The sequence below is a fragment of the Natrix helvetica genome, assembly GCF_964273705.1.
Source record: "Natrix helvetica genome assembly, chromosome: 2".
Taxonomy (NCBI): Eukaryota; Metazoa; Chordata; class Lepidosauria; order Squamata; family Natricidae; genus Natrix; species Natrix helvetica.
The window spans coordinates 215,805,807-215,828,179 of record NC_138552.1 but is presented as its reverse complement, the minus strand read 5'-3'; the positions used below and the strand labels follow the sequence as shown (position 1 = coordinate 215,828,179).

At 40.4% G+C, this 22,373-nt stretch overlaps 1 protein-coding gene across 11 annotated transcripts in view; it reads right to left on the bottom strand.

Annotated features, from left to right (window-relative positions):
- Positions 1–3,466: 3,466 nt before the first annotated feature.
- The window catches only part of KIF25 (kinesin family member 25), a 48,445-nt gene continuing 29,538 nt past the window's right edge, over positions 3,467–22,373 (bottom strand). For 10 of the 11 annotated variants that reach the window (XM_081944465.1, XM_081944470.1, XM_081944471.1 and 7 more), the window contains 4 exons: positions 15,875–16,029; positions 11,213–11,389; positions 6,138–6,293; positions 3,467–4,233 (listed from right to left, as the gene is read on the bottom strand). In XM_081944465.1, coding sequence (XP_081800591.1) covers positions 4,076–4,233; positions 6,138–6,293; positions 11,213–11,389; positions 15,875–16,029 — 646 coding nt within the window. In that variant the 3' untranslated portion in view covers positions 3,467–4,075. The remainder of the gene's footprint in view (positions 4,234–6,137; positions 6,294–11,212; positions 11,390–15,874; positions 16,030–22,373) is intronic. The other variant, XM_081944469.1, reaches the window with a different exon arrangement.

The window sequence follows — 22,373 nt, the reverse complement described above, 5'->3', positions numbered from 1 at the left end:
TATTCATTTCCTTCGTTCATGTCCATGTTCATACTTATACCTGCTATCTTGTGCATGTTTGACAAACCAAATAAATAAATAAAATAAATACCTGCTCAGAAAATTGACAGAGCAGTTGACTTCAATCACAAATCTATTCTACATGAAGAGCCATTATTTTCGCACACAATTCAATACTCCTCCATACCTTTAGATGACAAATGGATGGAAATTTGTGTTTTCCAGTATTTCAGGTAGGATGGGGGGAGTGTTTGTGGCCTTAGGAAAAATAAAAAAGGGATATATGCAGTCATTTCTAAATGATTGTGGCTTGCAAGTTGAGTCACTGCAATTCAAACATTCCAGAAGGTCAAAAGCCAAACCACATACTGCTCCCTGCATAATGCAGCAGCTGGTACATGTTCAAGGGTGAAATTCCAATCGAAACATGCTATAACATTTCTGAGTAAATATTTATGCTCAGGAAGGTTAAAAAGCTTGGGGTATTAGGAGTTCTGATCTTTTTAATGGGCAAGCTGCCACTGAAGTCTCCTCACTGCGACCTGCCAGTGACCTCCATTTTCAAGTCTGGAGACAGTTGTGTTCAGAAGAGACAATTAGAGTGAATCATGGGCCAATGTAAGATATTAGAGTAATACTTCAAACGAAGGAGATTTTTTTAAAGCTTAATCATATGCCACTGGATCGTTCTTGATCTTTAAGAGATTGTTGAATCCTCTTTCCTGCCATCACTCTGCCCACCTGCCACAATTTTGAAAGATGGAAGAAATTCTTTAAGAAAGTGTATATTATTTTTTTTCATATCAATTGCAGCAAGTTTTGTTTTCAGTTCCTTTTTACAGAATGGCAAAGCTCTAAAATGAGGGTCTGAAGTTTAATTTGCTTAAAAGGAGTTGTAGAAATGGAACAAATTGGGAAGCCAAGTTCATGTGTTCCGTCTTTATCAATCATGGGCACTCTGCAATGAAATCATGTATTGCTGAGATATTATTTACTGTAGATATTAACAACAGCATGACGGGATTTGAGCATCCCATCATTATTTTTCTAAATTTCCCCATTGCAAAGCATAGCAAGAAATTTCTTGCTAGTTTAAGAGTTATCACCAGTCCTATTCAGATGAATAAATATTTGCTTTGAGGGGGGGAAGCAAACCTATAGAGTAATTTGGTAATTGTTCCTATGTTTCCTGAGTATCATATTGACCAATTCAACCTACAAACCAATGATCACATATATTGAACAGTATCATATTCCATGGCAAGTCACTATGTATTTTGTTATTGTTGTTGTTTGTTGCGAAGTTGTGTCCAACCCATCACGATCCCATGGACAACGTTCCTCCAGGCCTTCCTCTCCTCTACCATCCTCTGGAGTCCATTTAAGCTCATTGCTACTGCTTCAGTGACTCCATCCAGTCAGCTCATTCTGTCATCACCTTCTTCTTTTGCTCTCAATCTTTCCCAGCATTAGGCTCTTCTCCGGTGAGTCTTTCCTTCTCATTAGCTGGTCAGTGACTATGTATTTAACTTGTCCTAATTTGTCCCTAGAGGCAACTTGCATTTAATTTCCTTAAACCCAAGGTATTATAAAATGCTTAAACTATATTATGTAAATTGATTGAAACAAAGAATAAGGTAATTTTAGGAAGGTAAAGAAAAATAAAGTTAAACTCTGATGATCAGAAATTTGTGAAGAATGATTCTTCCTTCTCATTCTAAACTTGAGTTATCCTAGTTTTTCTCATGGAAAATATTGTTTCTTTGAGCCAAAAAGAAAAAAATACCCCATGGCTTCTGATTATCTGACAAATTTTCTTATTTTACTCGTGTTTTCAAAAGAAGGTATGAGTCAAATAAATAAAATTACATATTTAGCTACCTGTGTTTCTAATTATTTTGTTCTCAAAGGCATGCTTGTGCCTCCATGTTCTGTCCAGTTCTTAGGCTACTCAAACTGCTTGTCCAGTACTTAATGCATTTTTTTTGTCATCAAGCAAAAATCTTGTTATTCTTAGCACATTATTTGAATGTTGCAACTTAAAAGTTCTAAACTATTATTACTAGTTTTTAATTATCAGTTTTCTTCCTTCATATTGTTATGTCTGAGTCTTGATTTTCTGAGCCATGTGTGTGGTGGTGGGGAAGACAGTTACTGGAAGGGCAGTATGCAAATATCTAGCATTCTGGAAGCTTAAAAATGGTTTTCCCTCCAGGCATTGGGCCAGCAAGATAGAGAAGCTCATCTTCTGACAGTTGAAGTGTAACTTTGATGGACCCCAGCTGTATATTGTCTGATATGTTAGCTATGGAATTCATTTCTTTTATATTTGAATGGGTTTTTTAAAATTGTGATCATTTTATTCTGTTTTGTTTTGAGTTATACTGTCCAGAGTTGCAATTCTGAGTTGGACAATTAAGTAATTCTTCTAAATGCTAAAATAAAGTCCAGTTCTGCAGTTGTAGTTTGTATCAGTGGTGAGATTCAAATAATTTAACAACTGGTTCTCTACCCTAATGATTTCTTCCAACAACCAGTTCACCAAACTGCTCAGAAAGTTAACAACCAGTTCTCCCAAAGTGGTGCAAACTGGCTGAATCCCACCATTGGTTTCTATGTTTATGCTCTGCATGAGAAATTCTCAAACCTTGGGTAATGACTTCTGTAGGATTGTAAAGCTGAAGATAGGCCTACTCTGCCTAATTGCAAGGACCCTTTTTAATCCTTGGTACCGCAGGATATGCAATAATATAACTCATTGGGTGGGGAAAAACACATCAATAATAGAGCTCATTGCCCACTTGACCCAAATCCCGGGAGAAACAGTCAGATCTAACAGGATCATCTGAATCTCCCATGGCATGTTGTTCTAGAGGACAAGTGCTAAGAAGGCATTAGTCTTGGGTCTAGCAAGATGAAATTATTTAATAGAATAATTTCAACTGAGCTCTCAACTAGCTCAGGTGGAGTGCAGAAATTGATGCTGGACTAGAACCTGCCTGAGATACAGGAGCAGGACTTTTCTTCAACACATTATCTGTGGGGTCCTTAGTGCTCTCTGAGCATGGTGGTTTGCTTGCAGATATTTCATTATCAAACTAGGTAACATCAGTGTTTATTGTTGTATCATTGTTGTCTTGCAACAATGCAAGCCCTTAGAAGAGGGAAAAGGTGACCCTACCCAAGAATGCCTTAATCTTAGACAATTTTCCTCCAGTGGATTTAGAATTGAGTGAGGTTTCTGTAAGGGCCTTTTGACAATTCAGCTTTGGGGCATAAACCTCTCTTGTTGGATGACTGCCAGACCAGGCTCATCCCTGGTTGGACAACCAATGTCATTGTGATTCATGGAAAGGAGGAGGAGGAGAAAGTCACACAAATTTATTTATTTATTTGGGAATCAGGACATCATAAACTTTGAGAATGATGCTTTACATATATAAAGAAAAAGAAGAATAAACTTAGTCAGAGGCAGTATATTTTTTCCCAACAAACCATAGCAATGTCAATATTCTAGTTACTCAAGTATAGTTACATTGTAAGACTTTGGGGAAATGTTCTGAAAGATGACAAAATAGAAAGTTATGGGTGGGTATCGGAGAAAGGTTGGAATAATGACCATTTCACCATGTATTCAGCAGAGAATTGAGCCAACTCCTATGGAACTAACTGCATAGCTACCACTTAGATCACAGGTTGGCAACTATGGCATCTTTACGACCTGTGGACTTCAATTCCCAGAATTCTGGCTGGCTTAGGGATTCTGGAAGTTAAAGCCCATAGATTGTAGACACCAAAATTGCCCTCATAGATTGTAGAAGTTCTGTGTCAAAATATTTTCTCCTATAAACATTAGTGTCTTGCTGCTCTTTCTAAAAAGCGTTATTCTATCAGGTTGTTGTTTTTGTTAATATCACCAATTATTTTTGGAATGAAATATTGCCTAGCATTTTTATGTCTTGCCAATACTGCATTAAAGCGTACTTATTTTAAAAGGCTTTTTTTTTCATAACAAGATTATTTTTCAGTCTGAGGAACTCATTAATAAAGCTTTAATCCACAGAAGGCTTATGTCTTATTTGGATTTGTTCAGCGCCAGTTCATTTCTTTTCTTGGCATGCCCTCTCTGAACTTGCCGAGCACGGGACCCAAATCCCAGGGTTTGAAGTGACTCTGTTATGTACTTCTGGCTTGGAGAGACACACAATACCACCAGCAACTTTGCATCACCACCTAGAAAGAATTGGGAAGATATCCATGTTAACCAATTCAATTTCCCCAATGCCAAAGCTTGGCTCCAGAAACTTCACAACTGAATTTGCTCTTAAATAAATTTAGTTGCCATGAGATAGCATGATTTGTGTCTCTATGGATGATGAATTGGTTAGAAAGCAAAGCAAAGTCTAGGGATAAAGGGACATTTTTTTCAATGGAGGAAGTAAGAAGTGGAATCCCTGAAATGCCTATGTTGAAACAAGTGGTTTTTAAGTTGTTCATAAATGATCTTCATTCCCAGGTAGGCACCAAGCATCTCAAGTATGCCACAAAGAAGAGGGAGTCAAACTATGCTCCAAGGCACCTGAGGGTAGAACGAGAAGCAATGGGTGGAAACTAATCAAGGAGAGAAGCAACTTAGAACTGAGGAAAAATTTCCCAACAGTGAGAACAATTAATCAGTGGAACAGCTTGCCTCCAGAAGTTGTGAATGCCCCAACACTGGAAGTCTTTAAGAAGATGTTGGATAGTCATCTGTCTGAAACGGTATAGGGTTTCCTGCCTAGTCAGGGGGTTGGACTAGAAGGCCTCCAAGGTCCCTTCCAACTCTACTACTATTGTATTGTATTGTATTGTATTGTATTGTATTGTATTGTATTGTATTGTATTGTATTGTATTAATAATAACAAATGGTGGGGGCTCCATGTTAATGTTAACTAGGCAATATTCAAAGAGGGCAACAAAAATAATTAAGGAATTAAAATACTCTCAGTATGGAAAACAACTAAAACCTTTGGAATTCTATCTAGAAAAAGGAAATGGGGAGTGGGGATGACTGAGGTATATAAAATCACAGACAACATGGAGAAAATGGCCAGGGAGACATTTTTTTTTCTTTTGCTGAAAATTCTACATCCATGAATGATCCAAAGAAGTTACTTGGAAGATTTAGACTTCTTTACCCCATGGATAATTACCACAATACATTGCGATGACCACTAACTTGGCAGATTGGATAAATTTAGGCCCAGGTCTGTCAAAGGCCACTGGCTAAAGAATTTAATATTCCTTCTGATTGAGGGCAGTATCCCTCCATATACCAGTTGTAGGGGAGAATAGGAAAAGAGTACTTATTTATTTATATTCCAACTTTCTTATTTTTTTTAACTCAAGAACTCAAGGTGATGAACAGAGGTAGGTTGCTCCTGGTTTGGCCCAAATCGGGCAAACTGGTGGTAGCGGTGGCCGGAGGCTCCACCCACCCACCTGGCTGCTTCTGCGCATGTGCAGAAGTGTTGCATGTGGGAACATGCGTGGGAGCGCACCCAAACCAGTAGTAAAAATATTACCAACCCACCACTGGTAACAAACCTATCCAATACATGTTCTGTCTCCTGTTTTTCCCACAGTAACAGCCCAGTGAGGTGAGTTGGGCTAAGAGAGAGTTACTGGCCCATGCTGGCTTTTAGGCTAAGACGGGACTAGAACTCATAGTCTCCTACTGCCTAGCCTTGTTCCATAACCACTAGACCAAACTGGCTCTCATCTACATTTGCTTGTGAGCAGTCCAGAAACATCTGTTATCGCCATTGTGGGAAACACAGTAATGGATTCAGATGAGCCTTGGTCTGATTCAGAACTATTCTTTCATCTGGTAACCATCTCATTTTACAATATGCATGTGACATACTCAAATAGTAGGAATCTTGCTAGAAAAAAAATGAATAACTAGAAAATCTAGTATCTCTCCTTGCTTAAAATAAGGATTTAGCATCCTATCATTAAAGTCATCTTTGCTTCTTGAAACCACACTTCTATATCAACTATACATTTGAAAATTGGTATAGAAGTACAACTTCATTGTATTAATAAGAGGCATGTAACTAAGTATAAATATTATAGTGTACCAAGCTATACTCACCTATGGCATCCTGTAGCAAATGTGTAAGTTTGCTATTTCGATAGGGAATGTGGGAGTTCTGCTCTGATAGGGCTCCAAGTACATCTGCTAGAGCAGACAAACTGCGATTAATGAAGGAGGTCTCTCTTAACAGTGACCCAGTTACACCAGACATACCTGGGACAATAATCACAAAAAACAGAACACATCTGAAAACAAAAGTAAGCGTTTTGCATAATTTCGTACTTTTAATTCCTGCATCTGCCACATTTGAGTTATGTTGGACAAAAGATTGTATAAAACTCTTGAGAATGCTGTGGACAGCCAAGAAAACGAACGTACTTATCATTGAATAAAACGAGTCAGAGTTCTCACCCGAGGTACAAATAACCAAGTTCAAACTATCCTACTTTGGACATATTATGAGAAGACTTAGATCAGTGATGGCTAACCTGAATGCCCTGCTCCCCACGGATGTACGTGCAACCCTCCCACATGCATCCATGCTCCCGGCACTCCCCCCACCCCCACGCATGCGCACACACCTCCCTGGGCATCCCCCATGCCCTGTGCATGTGTGCGCAACCCCATGTGTGTGCCACACTCCCCACGCATGCACGTGTATCTCCCACATGTACCCCGCCTCCCATGCATACGTGGCAGAGACCCAAAACCCAGTTGGCTGGTGGGAGGCACAAACGCATGTGCATTGGAGCTGAGCTGGGGTGACAGCTCATGTGCCTGCAGAGAGGGCTCTGCGTGCCACTTGTGGCAGGCATGCCATAGGTTCACCATCACAGACCTAGATCTCCACTGCTGGGAAAACTGGAAGGAAAGAGAAGACAATGGTGATCAAGGTGGATAAATTCAATTATAGTAGTGATGATGCACCATTGAAAGAACTGAAGGACCAGGTTACGGACAGATCATCATGGAGAAAGTCTTTTCTTTGTGATGGTTAAAAGTCCCATAATAGTATGACGTCATATAAACAAGCAATGAACAAGAAATGAATACAACTGAAGAAACTGTATAGCAGGAAACACTACAAATTATAAATAAACTTATTGAAGAAGTAGATATATAATCCATACCATCAGAACACAAAAGCACTTTTAGGGCTGTGTTAAAATCTGTGAAATGAGTTGCTTCAACTTTTCTCAGGCAGATGCCCTTCGTATGGGACTTCAACTCCCAGAATTCCTAGACATCAGTGACCATGTTGCTTAGTATGCGCTAACTGTAGTCTGAGAAGTGTAGTGCCACCATATTTAAAGAAAACCAGATTAGTAAAAGATTAATCTAAATAATAAAAGATACATAGAATTTATTTAAGTGAGCCATGCAAAGTTTACAAGTGCAACAACTGTTCTCCTCACTTTGGAATTGAGTTGTTTTTGATGAAAACGTGGAAGACAAATTTGAATACAGTCCACTTTAAAACATGGCTGAGATAAATAGATATCAATGTAAAGACGAAGTAATATAAACAATGGCAGGAAGGCACTTTTCTGGTAAGGTAATACTATTAAATTGTGAGGGATTGTACACACCTAAAATAAGCACAGATTTAATTTAATTTTTTTTTTTTTTGCATAGAAGTTCAATTCCCATTATTTTTAAGACAGTATTTATTTATTTAAGATAATTACATAGCTGACCATGTTATGTTAAACTCTGGGCAGCTCCCAAACAAACTTTGTCCAACTGAACCTAACCAGCATTACCACATAAGGGAATTACTGACCACAAATATTACTCTGACGTGATATTCTTACCGTTCAATGGTCAATTCAAATAAATTCTTCAGCTTTAAAATTCAACATATAGTAAAAGCCTATCCACAATATGACAAATTTTGTGATAGAGAAAATCATGATAAGATTGTTCTCAGCATTAGAGAAGTAAAATGTTTCTTTGCCTTTTCTTTATCACTTCAGCAAACTCCTCTTATAATCCTGATTAAGAGCACAATTGCAATCCTAACATGGAGTTGGGACAGAAACCCCCTGAATACAGCTGGATTTAATTCTGAATAAATGTGTGTTAGGGTTACTATGTTAATCTATTTATTATGTAAATGTTAATATAGGCAAATTGGTATTAATCCCTGTAGTTAATGATGCCAGGTGATTCCCACCAAGATCTGGATTTTCATTGGAAAAGACCATCAAATGGTTCTCATCAGTGAATGGTGAAAATGTATAATGTGGTTCAACTGCATTTTGGTGTAAAAAACTTTAAAGTTATTTTTAAAGTTCACTATTTACTCTGAAAACAGCCACGGGGGGTGGGGGAGTTTTTGGCAGCCACCAAAAAATTGTGCCTTTATAACCTAGGTTCAGTTTTCAAAACATTATTTCTGGAAGGCTACATTTAACTAAGTGGCTTTTACTGGTAAGGAAGCTTGTACTTTAGGAAATGATCAGAATTTGTGGGGAGAAAAAAAAACCCTGTGCTTTTAAAAAAGGAAGAAAATATTTGGGAAAAGTAGAAGCCAAAGAAAACAGAAAATTGTTTATAAAAACCATTAATATTCTTACTACTGGAGACTTAATTTTTTTATTTCCGCTAATTGATTATGTGTTATCATGTGATTTTCAACTCCAGTGATGAGAAATAGATTTCTCCATGACAACCTGTCCCTAATCTGAATCTTCAGGTCTTCCAAAGCTCATTGACCCTGGAACTGAATCCATTTAATTTGCTGCTGGTTGTCCTCTTTATCTTTCCCTCCATCTTGCCCAGTCTTTGAGTCTTCTCCAAAGCACTAAGTCTTCACAAATTAAGTGGGTGTTTTAACAAATACGTGGCATATTTACATAGAACATAGAATAATAGGGTGGGGAATGACACTGAAGTAATTCTCGTCCAATCTCCTGTCCATGGCAGGAGATCCTATATCAAATACTTTTGCTTAAACAGCAAAATCTTAACACACAAGCTCTCTAAATGGGTTTAACACAGTCAATGCACTGTACTGCAGGACTGTCAGCAGTAAACACAAACATAGCTTCCTTGGCTTGGCATCTTGGCTGAGGAATTACAAAGCTAAATTATTGGGGTGATTTGTTCATCGAAGGGACTCCCTTGCATTTCTAAATGAAGAGATTGGGCCTAGTGTATATATGAAAAATGAACTGACTTCATGGGTGATTGTCCTTACACAGCCAACTAATCATCTGTCAAGAAAAGTATTAGCAGGGATAGAAGAATGCTAAGATGCCCCAAAGATTTTGAGTCAAAAACACCACTCAAAAATGGGATTAGAGGTTGATCATTCAACAAATTCAAAATGCTGGCTATTTGCAGCAGTTGTGGGTTACAACCGGTATGCCCCAGTACGGGCATACCGGTGCCTGCCGGGAGCACTGGGTGCCGTTCCAGTATGGTGCTCCACAGGGCCCGCCCGCCCGCCTCCGCTCCTTACCGGTGTTTGAGCTCTTTGGTGATTATGTGCAAGGAGTGTATGGCGCCTGCGCGATGCTCCGGTGAGCAACTGGAGCATCGTGGAGGCATCACAAAGTGTTGCGGGAGGTAAAGACACATGCGTGTGCTGCGCGTGTGTACGTGCGTGCTGCATGTGTTCATGTGGTGGACACCGGGTCCCATTGCACCGTACTGGTTGCAGCGTGATCTGGAACCCACCACTGATTTGCAGGGTAGGAAAAGAGAATAGGAAGATAGCATGAGATTCTACGGACTGGCGTTAAGAAAGCTTCTGTTCTGACCCAGCTTCACAAACACAACAAACTCTCTGTAGTTGAAGCAATGATTCCTTTATGAGGAGCGCCAGCAGCCCCGGCAAAAAGTTTCTCTCACACAGCAGGCTAACAAGTGTGTCCAGCAGGGAGATGAATAGTTATCTGCCACATCTATTCATCTCCACCCCCAGCCTTTTATCCCCAGAGCTAGGGTGGCTCTTCCATCCCAAGGAAGAATACAGATTTCCATTGCTCTCCTCTCCACTGCCTTCTGCACATCTGCGCATAAGGCACTGGACCCAGCTGTTCCTCCTCTTCCACATCAGCCACCTCCAGACCTGGGGGCTGTTGACTCTCCATCTGATGGCTGATGGACGGCCCAGGCTCCACCTCTATCTCTGTCTCTCTCTGACAGCTCCATTCCTTCTTCCCCCTTGGAGCTCTCAGGTTCCCTTGATTCTGACCCTGACTCCAATGCCTCCTCCCCATCTGATTTGGCTGCTGGAGGGGCTGATGGCCAACAGGCTACAACAGCTTCACATAGCTGTGTGAGCTTTTTACACCAACTTATACCAACCGTCATGCAGTGGAGCACCATCACACTAGAGCTGATGGTATACTAAAAATTCAAACGTCATAAAATGTAATGTTATCGGCCAACTCCCTTGCTTTATTTTTTAAGGTAAAGCAATACATGGATGCTCATAGAGGACAGCAAACATAGGTCAGGCAAAGTGTTAGCAGGGCTCTAACATTTGCGTACTACCAGCATAATTTTTAATAAGGCAACAACAACAACAAAAATCCATACACTCACTTTGAAGCTTTGTCCTGTCCCCCAAAAAAGAAATTGGAGGGCAGTTTGGAACTCTGACTTTTTGAGGAGATAGTATACAGTATAGTATTCCATAAATATTAAGCAACCAAAGTGAGGATATTCTACAGTAGTAGCTGGCAACAGCCCATTACCTGCCTCCTGGCTTCCTCATGAGCATGGTGCTAAAATTGGCTTCAAACTATTAAATAAAGGTGGTGACATTTTCAGTGGGTTTCTTACCAAAATAAGAAACAGAAGAAAAATGTCAAACTTCCAAGAGATTTAACAAAGCAATTTAATGTAAGTCCAACCTCAGAACAAATGGAGGGGGAGGAGAGTCTTTTTCCACCCCTGATCTTTTCCTGTCCACTGGTACAAAAACAAATTGTGGTTTGAGGGGCTGCTCGAGTATTCCCTGTTCCTATTCACCAACTTGACATAAAAAGTCTAATTTGATGGATTTCTGATACGATCGTAGGAGCTTCCATATGTTGCATGCACCTTCGGAAGCTAAATGAAAACTTGGCTTATCTCTTCACAAGAATAGGATGGTTTTGCTCCAAAGACTAACTTACCAACACTTTCACTACCAGCTAAATCCACCAGCTGAAGTTTTGTTCGCATTTGCTTCCGTCTCTCCACAGATTTCCTGGAGAGCTGTGCTGGTGAACAAGCTCTAGAAGAGCAAGCAGAAGTGAAGAAATGTTCTTTACCTAGTTTTTGACTAGAATGGTCACCTGTCCAGGAAGGAGCTGGATAATAATAAGGGGGGAAAAAAAGATTATTTTGAACCTGCAAAGTTAAACATACCATAGATTTGAATTATTTCAAAAGATCTGCAGACCTAAGGCTATAGCTAGTCTAATAACGAAAGGCTAGACAGAGGATAATATGATGCCTGCGCAAAAGGTATGGATGGTTGCCAATTGTTCACAACATTTGAAATAGTCTGACTATTTAAGGGATCTTCTGTCTCATTATGGACCTGTCCAGTTGTTAGTAGAAGAAGACCTCTTGAAGATAACTCCACTAACAGAGTTTAAAGTGCTTTTGTTGCACTATTGTTGGGATATGGAAAGTATTCCTTAGGAATTATATATTGCCCACCCCCTCCCCCCCTGCACACACACAAACACACACACACACCTGTTTCAATGTTTAGGAAATTTCAGAAGTGTCTACAGAATCAAATGCTTTTAGCAGCAGCATGCCATCATAGGGCAAATCACGACATGACATGCAGAAAAAGGCAGAGTGCAGGAAGTCTTCATTTAATGATCACTTGTTCAGCAACCATTCAAAGTCACGATGCTGCCGAATGAATGGTACATATGACCACTCTTCATAGTTGCAATGGTTGCAAAGTCCCGATAGTCACATGATCACAATTTCAGGCACCTGGTGATTAATTTGCAATTACATCTCAACCTCCCACAGTCCCAAATTGTGATTGCAATTTGCCTGAGTCAATAGTGAAGCCAGCAGAAAAATTAAAGTCATAGTCACAGGATATCCTCCCTTAACGACTTGCGTAGTCCTTGCTTAATGACAGAAACCGAGATTTCTGGAACTGCTGTCACTAAGTGGTGTCACATGGTCACATGACACCAATCATTTCCAATCATTTATGAAGAATTTCAGTCATGGTTGTCCCAAAGAGCTGAAGAAGTTTCTTGGATGAGAAGAGAAACGTCTTCAAAGAAAAAACAGAAAGTCCAGTTGCCTCTTGAAAAGCACCTTTGAGAGTTACCAATCCAACTTATTGTTAATGAGCAAGGACTTCATGAAATCACACAAACACATGTAATCTTATTGTGGTTTTATTTATTTATATATACTGTATATATGTATGTGTGTGTGTGTGTGTGTGTGTGTGTGTGTGTGTGTATGAAACGTCGCCAAGATACTGTCAATCTTACACGGGAAAACCCGAATACAACAGGACCAGCATACCTACCCTCGTGAAAATCTACGAGGGTAGGTATGCTGGTCCTGTTGTATTCGGGTTTTCCCGTGTAAGATTGACAGTATCTTGGCGACGTTTCAACGAGGTCATACTCATCATCTTCAGGCTGGTGCCTTTGGCTTCGTGCTTGTGTGAGCAAACCGTGATCGGAGCTGCTGTTCTTCTATAAATATAGGTGGGTGGGTGTGGAATGTTGGCTTTGTTGCTTTAAACAGATTGGTTGGCTGTGTGGTCACATCTTGATTGGTTGATGGAATTGATGTTTGGTGAGGGTGATTGGTGATGGTGTCCTGTGTTGTTCTGGGTCCTGTGTCGGTTTTTGTGGCTGGGACTCGTTTATTGACTAGGGCTAGTTTCCAGATGTCTGTTGGCGGGAGGTATCATCACATTTATTCATGTTATTCATGTTGTGGGGGTTTCGATAGCTTCCATAATTATTCTCTTGTTGAAGTGTTCAGTTTTGGAGAATAATTTGGTTCCTTCAAAATCAATTTCATGTCCTGTTGCTTTAAGGTGCTGGAAAAGGGAGAAAGTTTTTTCTTCTTTTCTGACTGCGTTCTTGTGTTCTGCAATGCGTGCATTTATTCTCCTATTAGTTTGTCCAATTTATGTGGCTGGGCAGATTTTGAATGGTATTTCATAGACGCCTTTGTTTTCTAGCTGGATCTTATCTTTGGGGTTTCTTAAGATGTTGGCTATTTTTTGGTCAGTGCCGAAGGCTGTCTTGATATTGTGTTTGTGGAGAATTTTGCTGATTTTATCTGTGGTGCCTTTGAAGTAAGGGAGGTGGGCGATGCCGTTGTCCTGTTCTAGGTTGGTAATTGTGGTTTTTTTGAATCCGTTGGAAATTAATACGTTTGTGAGGGTGTGTAATTCAGTTTTCAGGTGGTCTTTGTCAGCTAGGTGTTTGGTTCTGGAGATGAGGCTCTTGGCTACAGAGTTGATCTGTGCACGGTGGTGATGAGATTGTGCGTTTAAGTAGCGTGTGTTTGTTTTTATGGTAGATGGTGTGTCCTAGAGAGCCATTGGTTTTTTTGTAGATTAGGGCATCCAAAAAGGGAAGTTGGTTGTTAGCTTCTATTTCCATAGTAAGTTGCATTTTGAGGTGTAGGCTGTTGAGATGTGTGAGGAAGTTGTCCAGTTTTTCTTTCACATGCGGCCAAATTACGAAAGTGTCATCTACATATCTAAGCCAGAGTTTGGGTTTGTGTTCAGATTTAGCTAAGGTGTTGGTTTCAAAGTGTTCCATGTATAGGTTTGCAATGATGGGTGAGGGGTGATCTCATAGGTGTTCCTTCTATCTGTTTGTATCTTTGTCCACTGTGGATGAAGTATGTGTTGATTAGGAAGTGGTTGGTCAGATCTAGGATGTGCTGGGGGGGGTTGTATTTGTTTTGGATAGCTGTCAAGGCTTCTTTAATAGGCACTTGGGTGAAGAGGGATATGACATTGAAGCTCACGAGTAGATCGCTGAGTTGTAGGTTTTGTTTCTTTATTGTGTCTATGAAGTGGGTTGAGTTTTGTAAGTGTGAGGTGAGGGATTCTGTGTAGGGCTGAAGTTGTTTGGCAAGAAATTTGGCAAGATACTGTAGAGGTGAGCCTATGGAGCTGACTATAGGTCTGAGTGATGTTCCTTCTTTGTGTACCTTGGGGAGGCCATAGAGCCTGGGGCATCTGGATGATTTTTCCCTGGGGAGGATTCTTTGCTGGATCTCTTCACTGATGGAAGCGGCTTTTATTTTGGGTTTGGTGGTTTTTTCCAGGTAGGTGGTGGGGCCTGTGTTTAGAGGTTTGTAAGTGGGGTCTTGGAATAGATTGGATAGTTTGGCTTGGTAGTCAGATGTGTTCATCACCACAGTGGCGTTACCTTTGTCTGCTAGGAGAATGATTATGTTGTTGTCTTTCCTCAAGTTGTTGAGTGCTTTTTTTCTTCTTTATGTAAGTTGCTTCTGGGTGGATTGCTGAAGTTGAGGATGTTGGTGACTTCAAGTCTAATTTTATTGGCTTCATCTTGGTTGATATTGGTTAGGGTAGCTTCAACTCCGCATATGATGTTTTCAGTGGGGATGCGTTTGGGGGCGACTGTAAAGTTGAATCCTTTGGAAAGGACATTGGTTTCTGCTATGGTGAGGGGCTTGTCTGATATGTTATGTACTGTTTGTTTCATGAGTTGCCGTGGAGGGGGGTTGGGCATCTGGCGTTTTTCTAGTCTGTGAAGGTTGTTGGTGTGTGTGTCTGTCTTGTGGGAGGTTTCTATTTCGGCTCTCCAGAGGGATAGTTGTTTGGAGTGCTGGGTGGATTTTGTTGCTGAGTTTGAGGCGAAGAGTGAGTAGGTCTCTGTTAGTTTGGTCTAGAAGGAATCTTTTCCCATGGAGTTCGTTTCTGATTAGGGCTAATTCAATTCTTTTCAGGATCCTTTCGGATCCTTTTCAATGGAATTTTAGTTGGAAGCATGTGGGGATCACGATTTTGTCTCAGCAGTTGCGCAGGAATGTGAGGTCACATAAGATGGTGGTTCTTCAGACTTCGAGTTTTTCGTAGGTCCTGATCAGCAGGAAGGTTTCCTCCCCATAGAGGTAGGATATTTGTTTTCGTAGATTTTCACGGGTATAGGTATGCAGGTCTTGGCATATTTGGGTCTTTTCCCATGTAAGATTGACAGTATCTTGGCGACGTTTCGATGAGGTCACACTCTTCATCTTCAGGCTGCTGCCTTTGGCTTCGTGCTTGTGTGAGCAAAGCGTGATCGGAGTTGCTGTTTTTCTATAAATATAGGTCGGTGGGTGTGGAATGTTGGCTTTGTTGCTTTAAATGGATTGGTTGGCTGTGTTGTGTTTCTCTATTTCGATAGCTTCCATAATTATTCTCTTGTTGAAGTGTTCAGTTTTGGAGAGTAATTTGGTTCCTTCAAAATCAATTTCATGTCCTGTTGCTTTAAGGTGCTGGAAAAGGGAGGAAGTTTTTTCTTCTTTTCTGACTGCTTTCTTGTGTTCTGCAATGCGTGCATTTATTCTCCCATTAGTTTGTCCAATGTATGTGGCTGGGCAGATTTTGCATGGTATTTCATAGATGCCTTGGTTTTCTAGCTGGATCTTGTCTTTGGGGTTTCTTAAGATGTTGGCTATTTTTCCAAAACTGAACACTTCAACAAGAAAATAATTATGGAAGCTATCAAAATAGAGAAACACCCCCACAACATGAATAAACGTGATGATACCTCCCACCTACCAGACATCTATACACACACACATACAGTAAACAAGCTTCTTACCAAAATCATCCTCTGAGGCAGCCTTGATGGTTATAGTCAAAGTTATCACCAGGTGTGAACGAGACGAATCAGTATGTACAAGGGTTGAATGTTTGGTCCTCAGCTGTAGACCCTGGTAAACGAGCTCCAAGAGTTCCACAACATCTTCAACAGATCTTAGAAAATATACATACATAGACCCTGGTAAACGAGCTCCAAGAGTTCCACAACATCTTCAACAGGTCTTAGAAAATATACATACATACATACATACATACACATATATACACATATACATATATACAAACAGTATATGTGTATAGAATAATTTGGTTCCTTCAAAATCAATTTCATGTCCTGTTGCTTTAAGGTGCTGGAAAAGGGAGAAAGTTTTTATATAATGCTGGTTTTGTTAAAGTATATATATAATGCTGGTTTTGTTGTTTTCGGGTCTTTTCCCGTGTAAGGTTGAGATTGTCTTTGCAACGTTTCGGCAGGATCACACCTGCCATCTTCAAGCTGTGGGCTTAAAATGGGAACGGAGCTGCCATCTTTCTGTAAGTCTTGGTGGGAGGGGATGGGGTGGTGGCTTTGTTTCAGTAAGTGGAATGATTGGTTGTGTGGTTGTATCATGATTGGTAGATTGGTGCTGATTGGTGCAGGTTGTGTGTGCATTGTTGTTTTGTATTTTAACGGCTTGGGTGGTGGGTGGTGTTCGTTTGTTGGCTAGGGCTGGTTTCCAGATGTTTGATAGGCGGGAGGTATCATCACGTTTGTTCATGCTGTGGGGGTGTTTCTCTATTTCGATGGCTTCCATGATTATTCTCTTGTGGAGGTGTTCTGTTTTGGAGATTAACCTGGCTCCTTCAAAGTTGATTTCGTGTCCTGTAGCGAAATAGATCTATACTATTCTCCCTTTATTTATTTATCAGCACAAATGCAACACAAATGTAACAAAGGCAACATAAAAAAATGGCTTTCTGCCTGGATGGCTCCTAGGGTGAGCAGAAAGACAGAAAAAGGGAAGCAGTATGCTCCCTCCCATATTTGGGCATACCAGGGGTTGTAAAAGTCAGAGCATTTAGAATTATTTTACAGCAAAATACTCAGTGGGGATAGGAAAATGATAGAGCTTGCATATGGAATAATGCATTCACAATCAACCATTGTTGATTATATTACACTGTTATCTAACAAGCCATTTACTGGTACTTGAATCAGTGTTGCAGAAAAACTTCAGCAGTCCTTTCAATTTCAGAATACTTAACAAAACTGGAATACTGCAGTCTTAGGGAAATCAATTAATTTTTCAAGAAATGAAACAAGGGCCATCAAGAGAAAATTCAGCTTGACCCAGGGTTAGCCAGTTACTGAGGAAAGAACCTATCATAATCCAAACTGGTCTAAGGCTTCCTGCTCAGATTTGATTTTAGGTCATGGATTGGGGAAAATGGAATCTTACTTGCTATTATTTAGCACAAAGAAAAGAAAGCATAAATGCCTGCCAGCATCCAACATTTTAAAAAAATCAAAACAGCAGAAAATGGCAAGAAAATTCAGTGATTATCAGAGGACGACGTGAGCCAGTGTTCACAGAAATAAATACGGTGAATAGATTCCTTAATTGTAACTGTGCTTTTTTTAAAGCAATTATCAGTTCATTCATAGATGATTCTCTATGGTGCCCATGTTATAAACCATTTCAAACTGAGAAGATTCGGTTAGGAATCATCTGTTCAGTATGCACGTCCACTGAGGTTCTTGTCGCTCTTCTCCATTCCTATGTATTAACTGCTCTCTGTTTTTTGTTACAGATCACAAACAGGAGACAGTAGACATATCTTTTGGAACGTATCCCAAAGTTAAAGTAGGACTACTGCGTGGAATTTGCAAAGGAAGCAGATTTTGGGTAAACATGAAAACATACTTCTTAGCAGAATAGAATAGAATAGATGTTTAATAGCAGAAAGATTGTTTCAAAAAGTCAGGATTCTTCCTTCCTTAACCATAACCAAATAGAAGTTGGAAGCAGGAGTGGACTTCAAAAATTTCAGCAACTGGTTCTCTGCCCAGTTGCTGGGAGGGCATGGCCATGGTTGGCATGGCCTACGTTGGCCTCTTACACCATAGTGGGGGCCTCCCCCGGGCTCCGGAAGCCTTCTGGAGGCCAGAAATGGCCCTGTCTCTGGTCTTCTGGAATTCTAGGAGGCCCATTTTTCCACTCCCCGAACCTCCGCCTGGGCTGTGCACTTTCCTGGCATCCAAAAAGGGCTGTGTGGAGACTCCTGGGAGGGGAGGAGCTGGGCAGGGCAGGGTGGGAGGGGCCAGCAAGGGGTGGGGTTTGGAAGTTCTCCAAACTGGCCATAATGTTAGCTAAGGGTTCTTCTGAACCCAGGCGAACCTGTAGCAGTCCACCCCAGGTAGGAAGATTATTTATTATGGATGATATCATTGCATTTTGTGCAGATCAAAATGCTACTGACACAATGGCTGAAATGAAGGCTAATATACTGCCTGTAAACATCTCTTCTGGGGGGAAAAGAACCCAATTTTGCTCTCTTGATTAACCCAGTGAAGCAAAATAAACACTTATTTTTACTGCTTTGGATGATATTTGGGGAGAGCACTTATGGTTTTATATGCTTTATCAACACAAATTCACTACAGATTAAACATTATTCAAACTTCTAATAGCATATTTTAGACTCCAGAGAGACAGGGCAGTCAAGAATCATGAATGTTTTACTTTTTTTACATTGGTTTTCAGAGTTAAATTTTTCTGTATAAATTTGTGCATTTATTGGTACATTTTTTTTCTTGTGTCTGGAATTTAACACGTACCGTATGTGTTTCAGCTGCAAAAAATGTTTTGGAAAAAAAAACTATATTTTTCTATATTTTCTGGATTTCCCCCAAAGTTATATTTTTAAAGAAACCTGCTACAAATTGGAACTGCAGGTGGGGATATCTCTTTGTCCTGTCAGGTTTATATCACATGACCCAAATTCTAGTTTTTGCAATCAGTTCTCTTTCATTTGAATTTCGGGCACCAATACAAATTATAAATTATCCTGGGCTTTTAAATATTAGCCATCAATTGCCTGGGCAAGGCCAGAGGCCAGCTGTATTGTTGAGAAGGAGGATGAGTAATGCAAGGAACTGCTTTAATTCAATCTCTCTGCGGTCCTTCCTTTTGCCATCTTTCCTACAGTTACGCAAAAGGAAGGAGCCTATTTAGCTCTGCAGATTCTCCTCACACTTTTAATTAATTCATTGTGCAGCAGGAGTTAGTCACTGCAAACCACCATACAAGGCAGATGTTCACTTCAAGCTAATAGTACCACCAATAGCGCTTAGACTTACCGGTATATACTGCTTCATAGCGGTTTACAGCCCTCTCTAAGCAGTTTACAGAGTCAGCCTATGGTGCCCCCAACAATCTGGGTCCTCATTTTACTTCAGAAGGATGGAAGGCTGAGTCAACCTTGGGCTGGTGAGAATCAAACTGTTGGCAGTCGGCAGTCAGCAGAATTAGTCTGCAATGCTGCATTCTAACCACTGCGCCACCACGGCTCTAAACAACCAGCATAAAATAATGAAATGGTTTACAACAGAGCTCCCCAACCTTTCTGGGTTGGCAGCCTGGAGGGGGGAGGGAGGGACAAGTGCCTTTAAGCATGCATGCGTGTACGAACGGGGGGCACATGCATGCAATGGACACAGGGGCACAAGCATCCACGTGACACAGTGACGCTAGCGCAAGTGTGTGTGTGCATGCAGCCCACAGGTTGGGGAGCCAGGGTTTAGAAATGGAAAGCAGAACCTCTAACAACTTGATGGTTACATCGGGCCTGATGTATTAATGTCCACTTTCTAAAAGTGCAACTTTTGCCCACCAAAGTCAGGGTAAGGATACTGGAAGATTTTAAGAGATGGAAGATTATACCTAGTCCTTTGCAATGGTGGGGAAATTCTGGGAGTTCAAGTAAACACATCTTAAAGTTGCTGAGTTTGAGAAACACTGGTTGACGGTACTCACTTTGTTCTTTAAAACCCTTCCCATCCATTCCCGTAAAAGTGGAGAAATGGGCCAAAACTGGCAGTACTGTGAACAAAGGGAAGTTGCACTATTTAAAACTTACTTTAGAAGATGACAAAATTCCAACAGTTATCTGGTTTTATTTAATTCTTACTAAAATTTAAGAGCTCAGATGCTGATTTTTTTTAAAAAAAACAACAACCTTTGAAGTCTCAAAATATTATTCCCCTTTCAAATTAATCATGCATTTATTATTTAATTTTTTTAAAAAAATGTTTTTAATGACACAGAATCCAGCTCCCCTCCCACTAGCCATTAAATATAAAAAGAAAATTTACTGCCCCTAAAATATCAGCCTTAAGGAAATGTTCCAACCATGATTGTGAAAAAAACAACAGTTTCCCCCCCCCTCCTGTTCTGTGATCAGGGTACGCAGATTATAAAACCAGATGGAGAGAATTATGTCTGCTCAGACTCCCCTACCCCCAGTGTTTGGCATATTTTTAAATCAAGGGTTTTTTGGCAATGACAGAGAAACACATAAACAAAGCTCCAGTGGTTTGCTTATGTTAGTAAAACCCACAGACAAAAATACTGCCTTAAATTATCTCCTTTGTGGGTGCAGTATATTATAGTTTATAAAGGAAATAAAAGGACTGTTGTGTCTGAGTTCCATTTCCCTCCCTCCCTCCCTCTGCCAAACAGTACACGAAATGCTTGCACTGTGCAACACAACTTTGCAAGCTGAAGGAGCAGTGAAAAAAATCTCAATTCCACTGAGGTCAGAAACAGAGTTTACTTTGGAATTTAGCACAAGAAATGGCAAAATTCTTCTTAAAATCATCTATAGCAGTGTTTCTCAACCTTGGTGAATTCAAGTCTTGTGTACTTCAACTCCCAGAATTCCCCAGCCAGCTGTGCTGGCTGGGGGATTCTGGGAGTAGAAGTCTGCAGGACTTAAAGTCGCCAAGGTTGAGAAACACTGATCTATAGTTCTCCTGTACTGTAAAATGTAGGTTGCTGAGCACTCAAAATGTGATTTCATGACTATCCCCCCCCCCTAAGATGCTGGAAGTTTGAAACTGGTCATAAACATTTTGGGGAGGGGGGAACCTGTCATAACTTCAAACAATTGCTAAGTGATCCGTCTATGTAGATTCTCAGCAGTGATGGGTTCCGGATCCCGTTTCAATGGGGCCCGGCATCCTCCACATGAATGCGCGTGGTGCGTGCACACACACGCAGAGAGTGCACATGCATCTTACTTTCCAGCAACGCCTCCGCAAGCCTCTGCGATGCTCCAGCTGCTCGGCGGAGCGTCATGCAGGTACTGTACACGCCATGCACGTCCACAGAAGCGCCAAAGGCTTTAAAGGGACAGGTAAGAAGCTCGGGTGGGTGGGTGGGCCCTCCTGAGCACCGTGCTGGAACAGTACCCAGTGCTAAGGGCAGGCTCTGGTACGCCCGAACCTGCGACCCACCACTGATTCTCAGTCATCCATGTCATGGATGTCCCAAAGGTGCTTTTCAAAAGGCAACTGGACATTCTTGTTTTTCTTTGAAGACGTTTCACTTCTCATCGAAGAAGCCTTCAAACAAAAAGCAGAAAGTCCAGTTGCCTCTCGAGAAAGCACCTTTGGGATAAGTGACCATCATAAAACTTGTATAGGCAAAATTGTAAAATGCATCTCGCCATCAGCTCAAGGCACGTAGCTTGAAAAACTTTTGACGGAAAGAGATAATTTGAAATCCATATACTAGGTATTTTCCTACAACATGTGCAAAGTTAAGTAGAGAGTTTCCACAACAAGTGCATGGGCCAGCTGTCTGGCACCTTTACATACATCGGGGTTAAGCTTTGGACTAAGTGTGAGGAGACTCAGACCTTTATTTGAAACTGTGCCCAGCAACCCAGAAGAAAAGCCAAAGGTAAGCTGAGACTGGTTATGAATATCTTGGTGAAAAAGAAAGGAAAACAGATAGCAATTTCACCTATTTGCTTTCTACTAAATTGGGATTTAGTGAAGCTGAAGCAATCATTTTTTAAATTATTTTTTTTTTATTTTCAAAACAAACACAACACATCCTTCTTTACATACTATAGAAAGTGTATCAGTTGGTTACAAAAAGGCTTTCGTGCAACTCTTCCACAGTCAACAAACATAATTCATATTAACTCAAGTATTTTAACTCAGATATTTATACATGTTACCATCATCACACCTCCATTTTCATTTGACTATAATTGTTTAAACATCCTTCATCATAAAATATACCAAGATTTAATACATAACCACATACTGGCATTACATTTACTATTTCTAAAATCCTCCAATAACACTGGATCCTTATATCCTATTCTAGCTAAACATCCATAATATTTAATAACGTTTTCTAATCCTCCTTTCCAAATCACTGTTTACAATTTACATCCAGTTTCCTTATGTTGTACCCATACCTGTATATACGTTATCATTATCC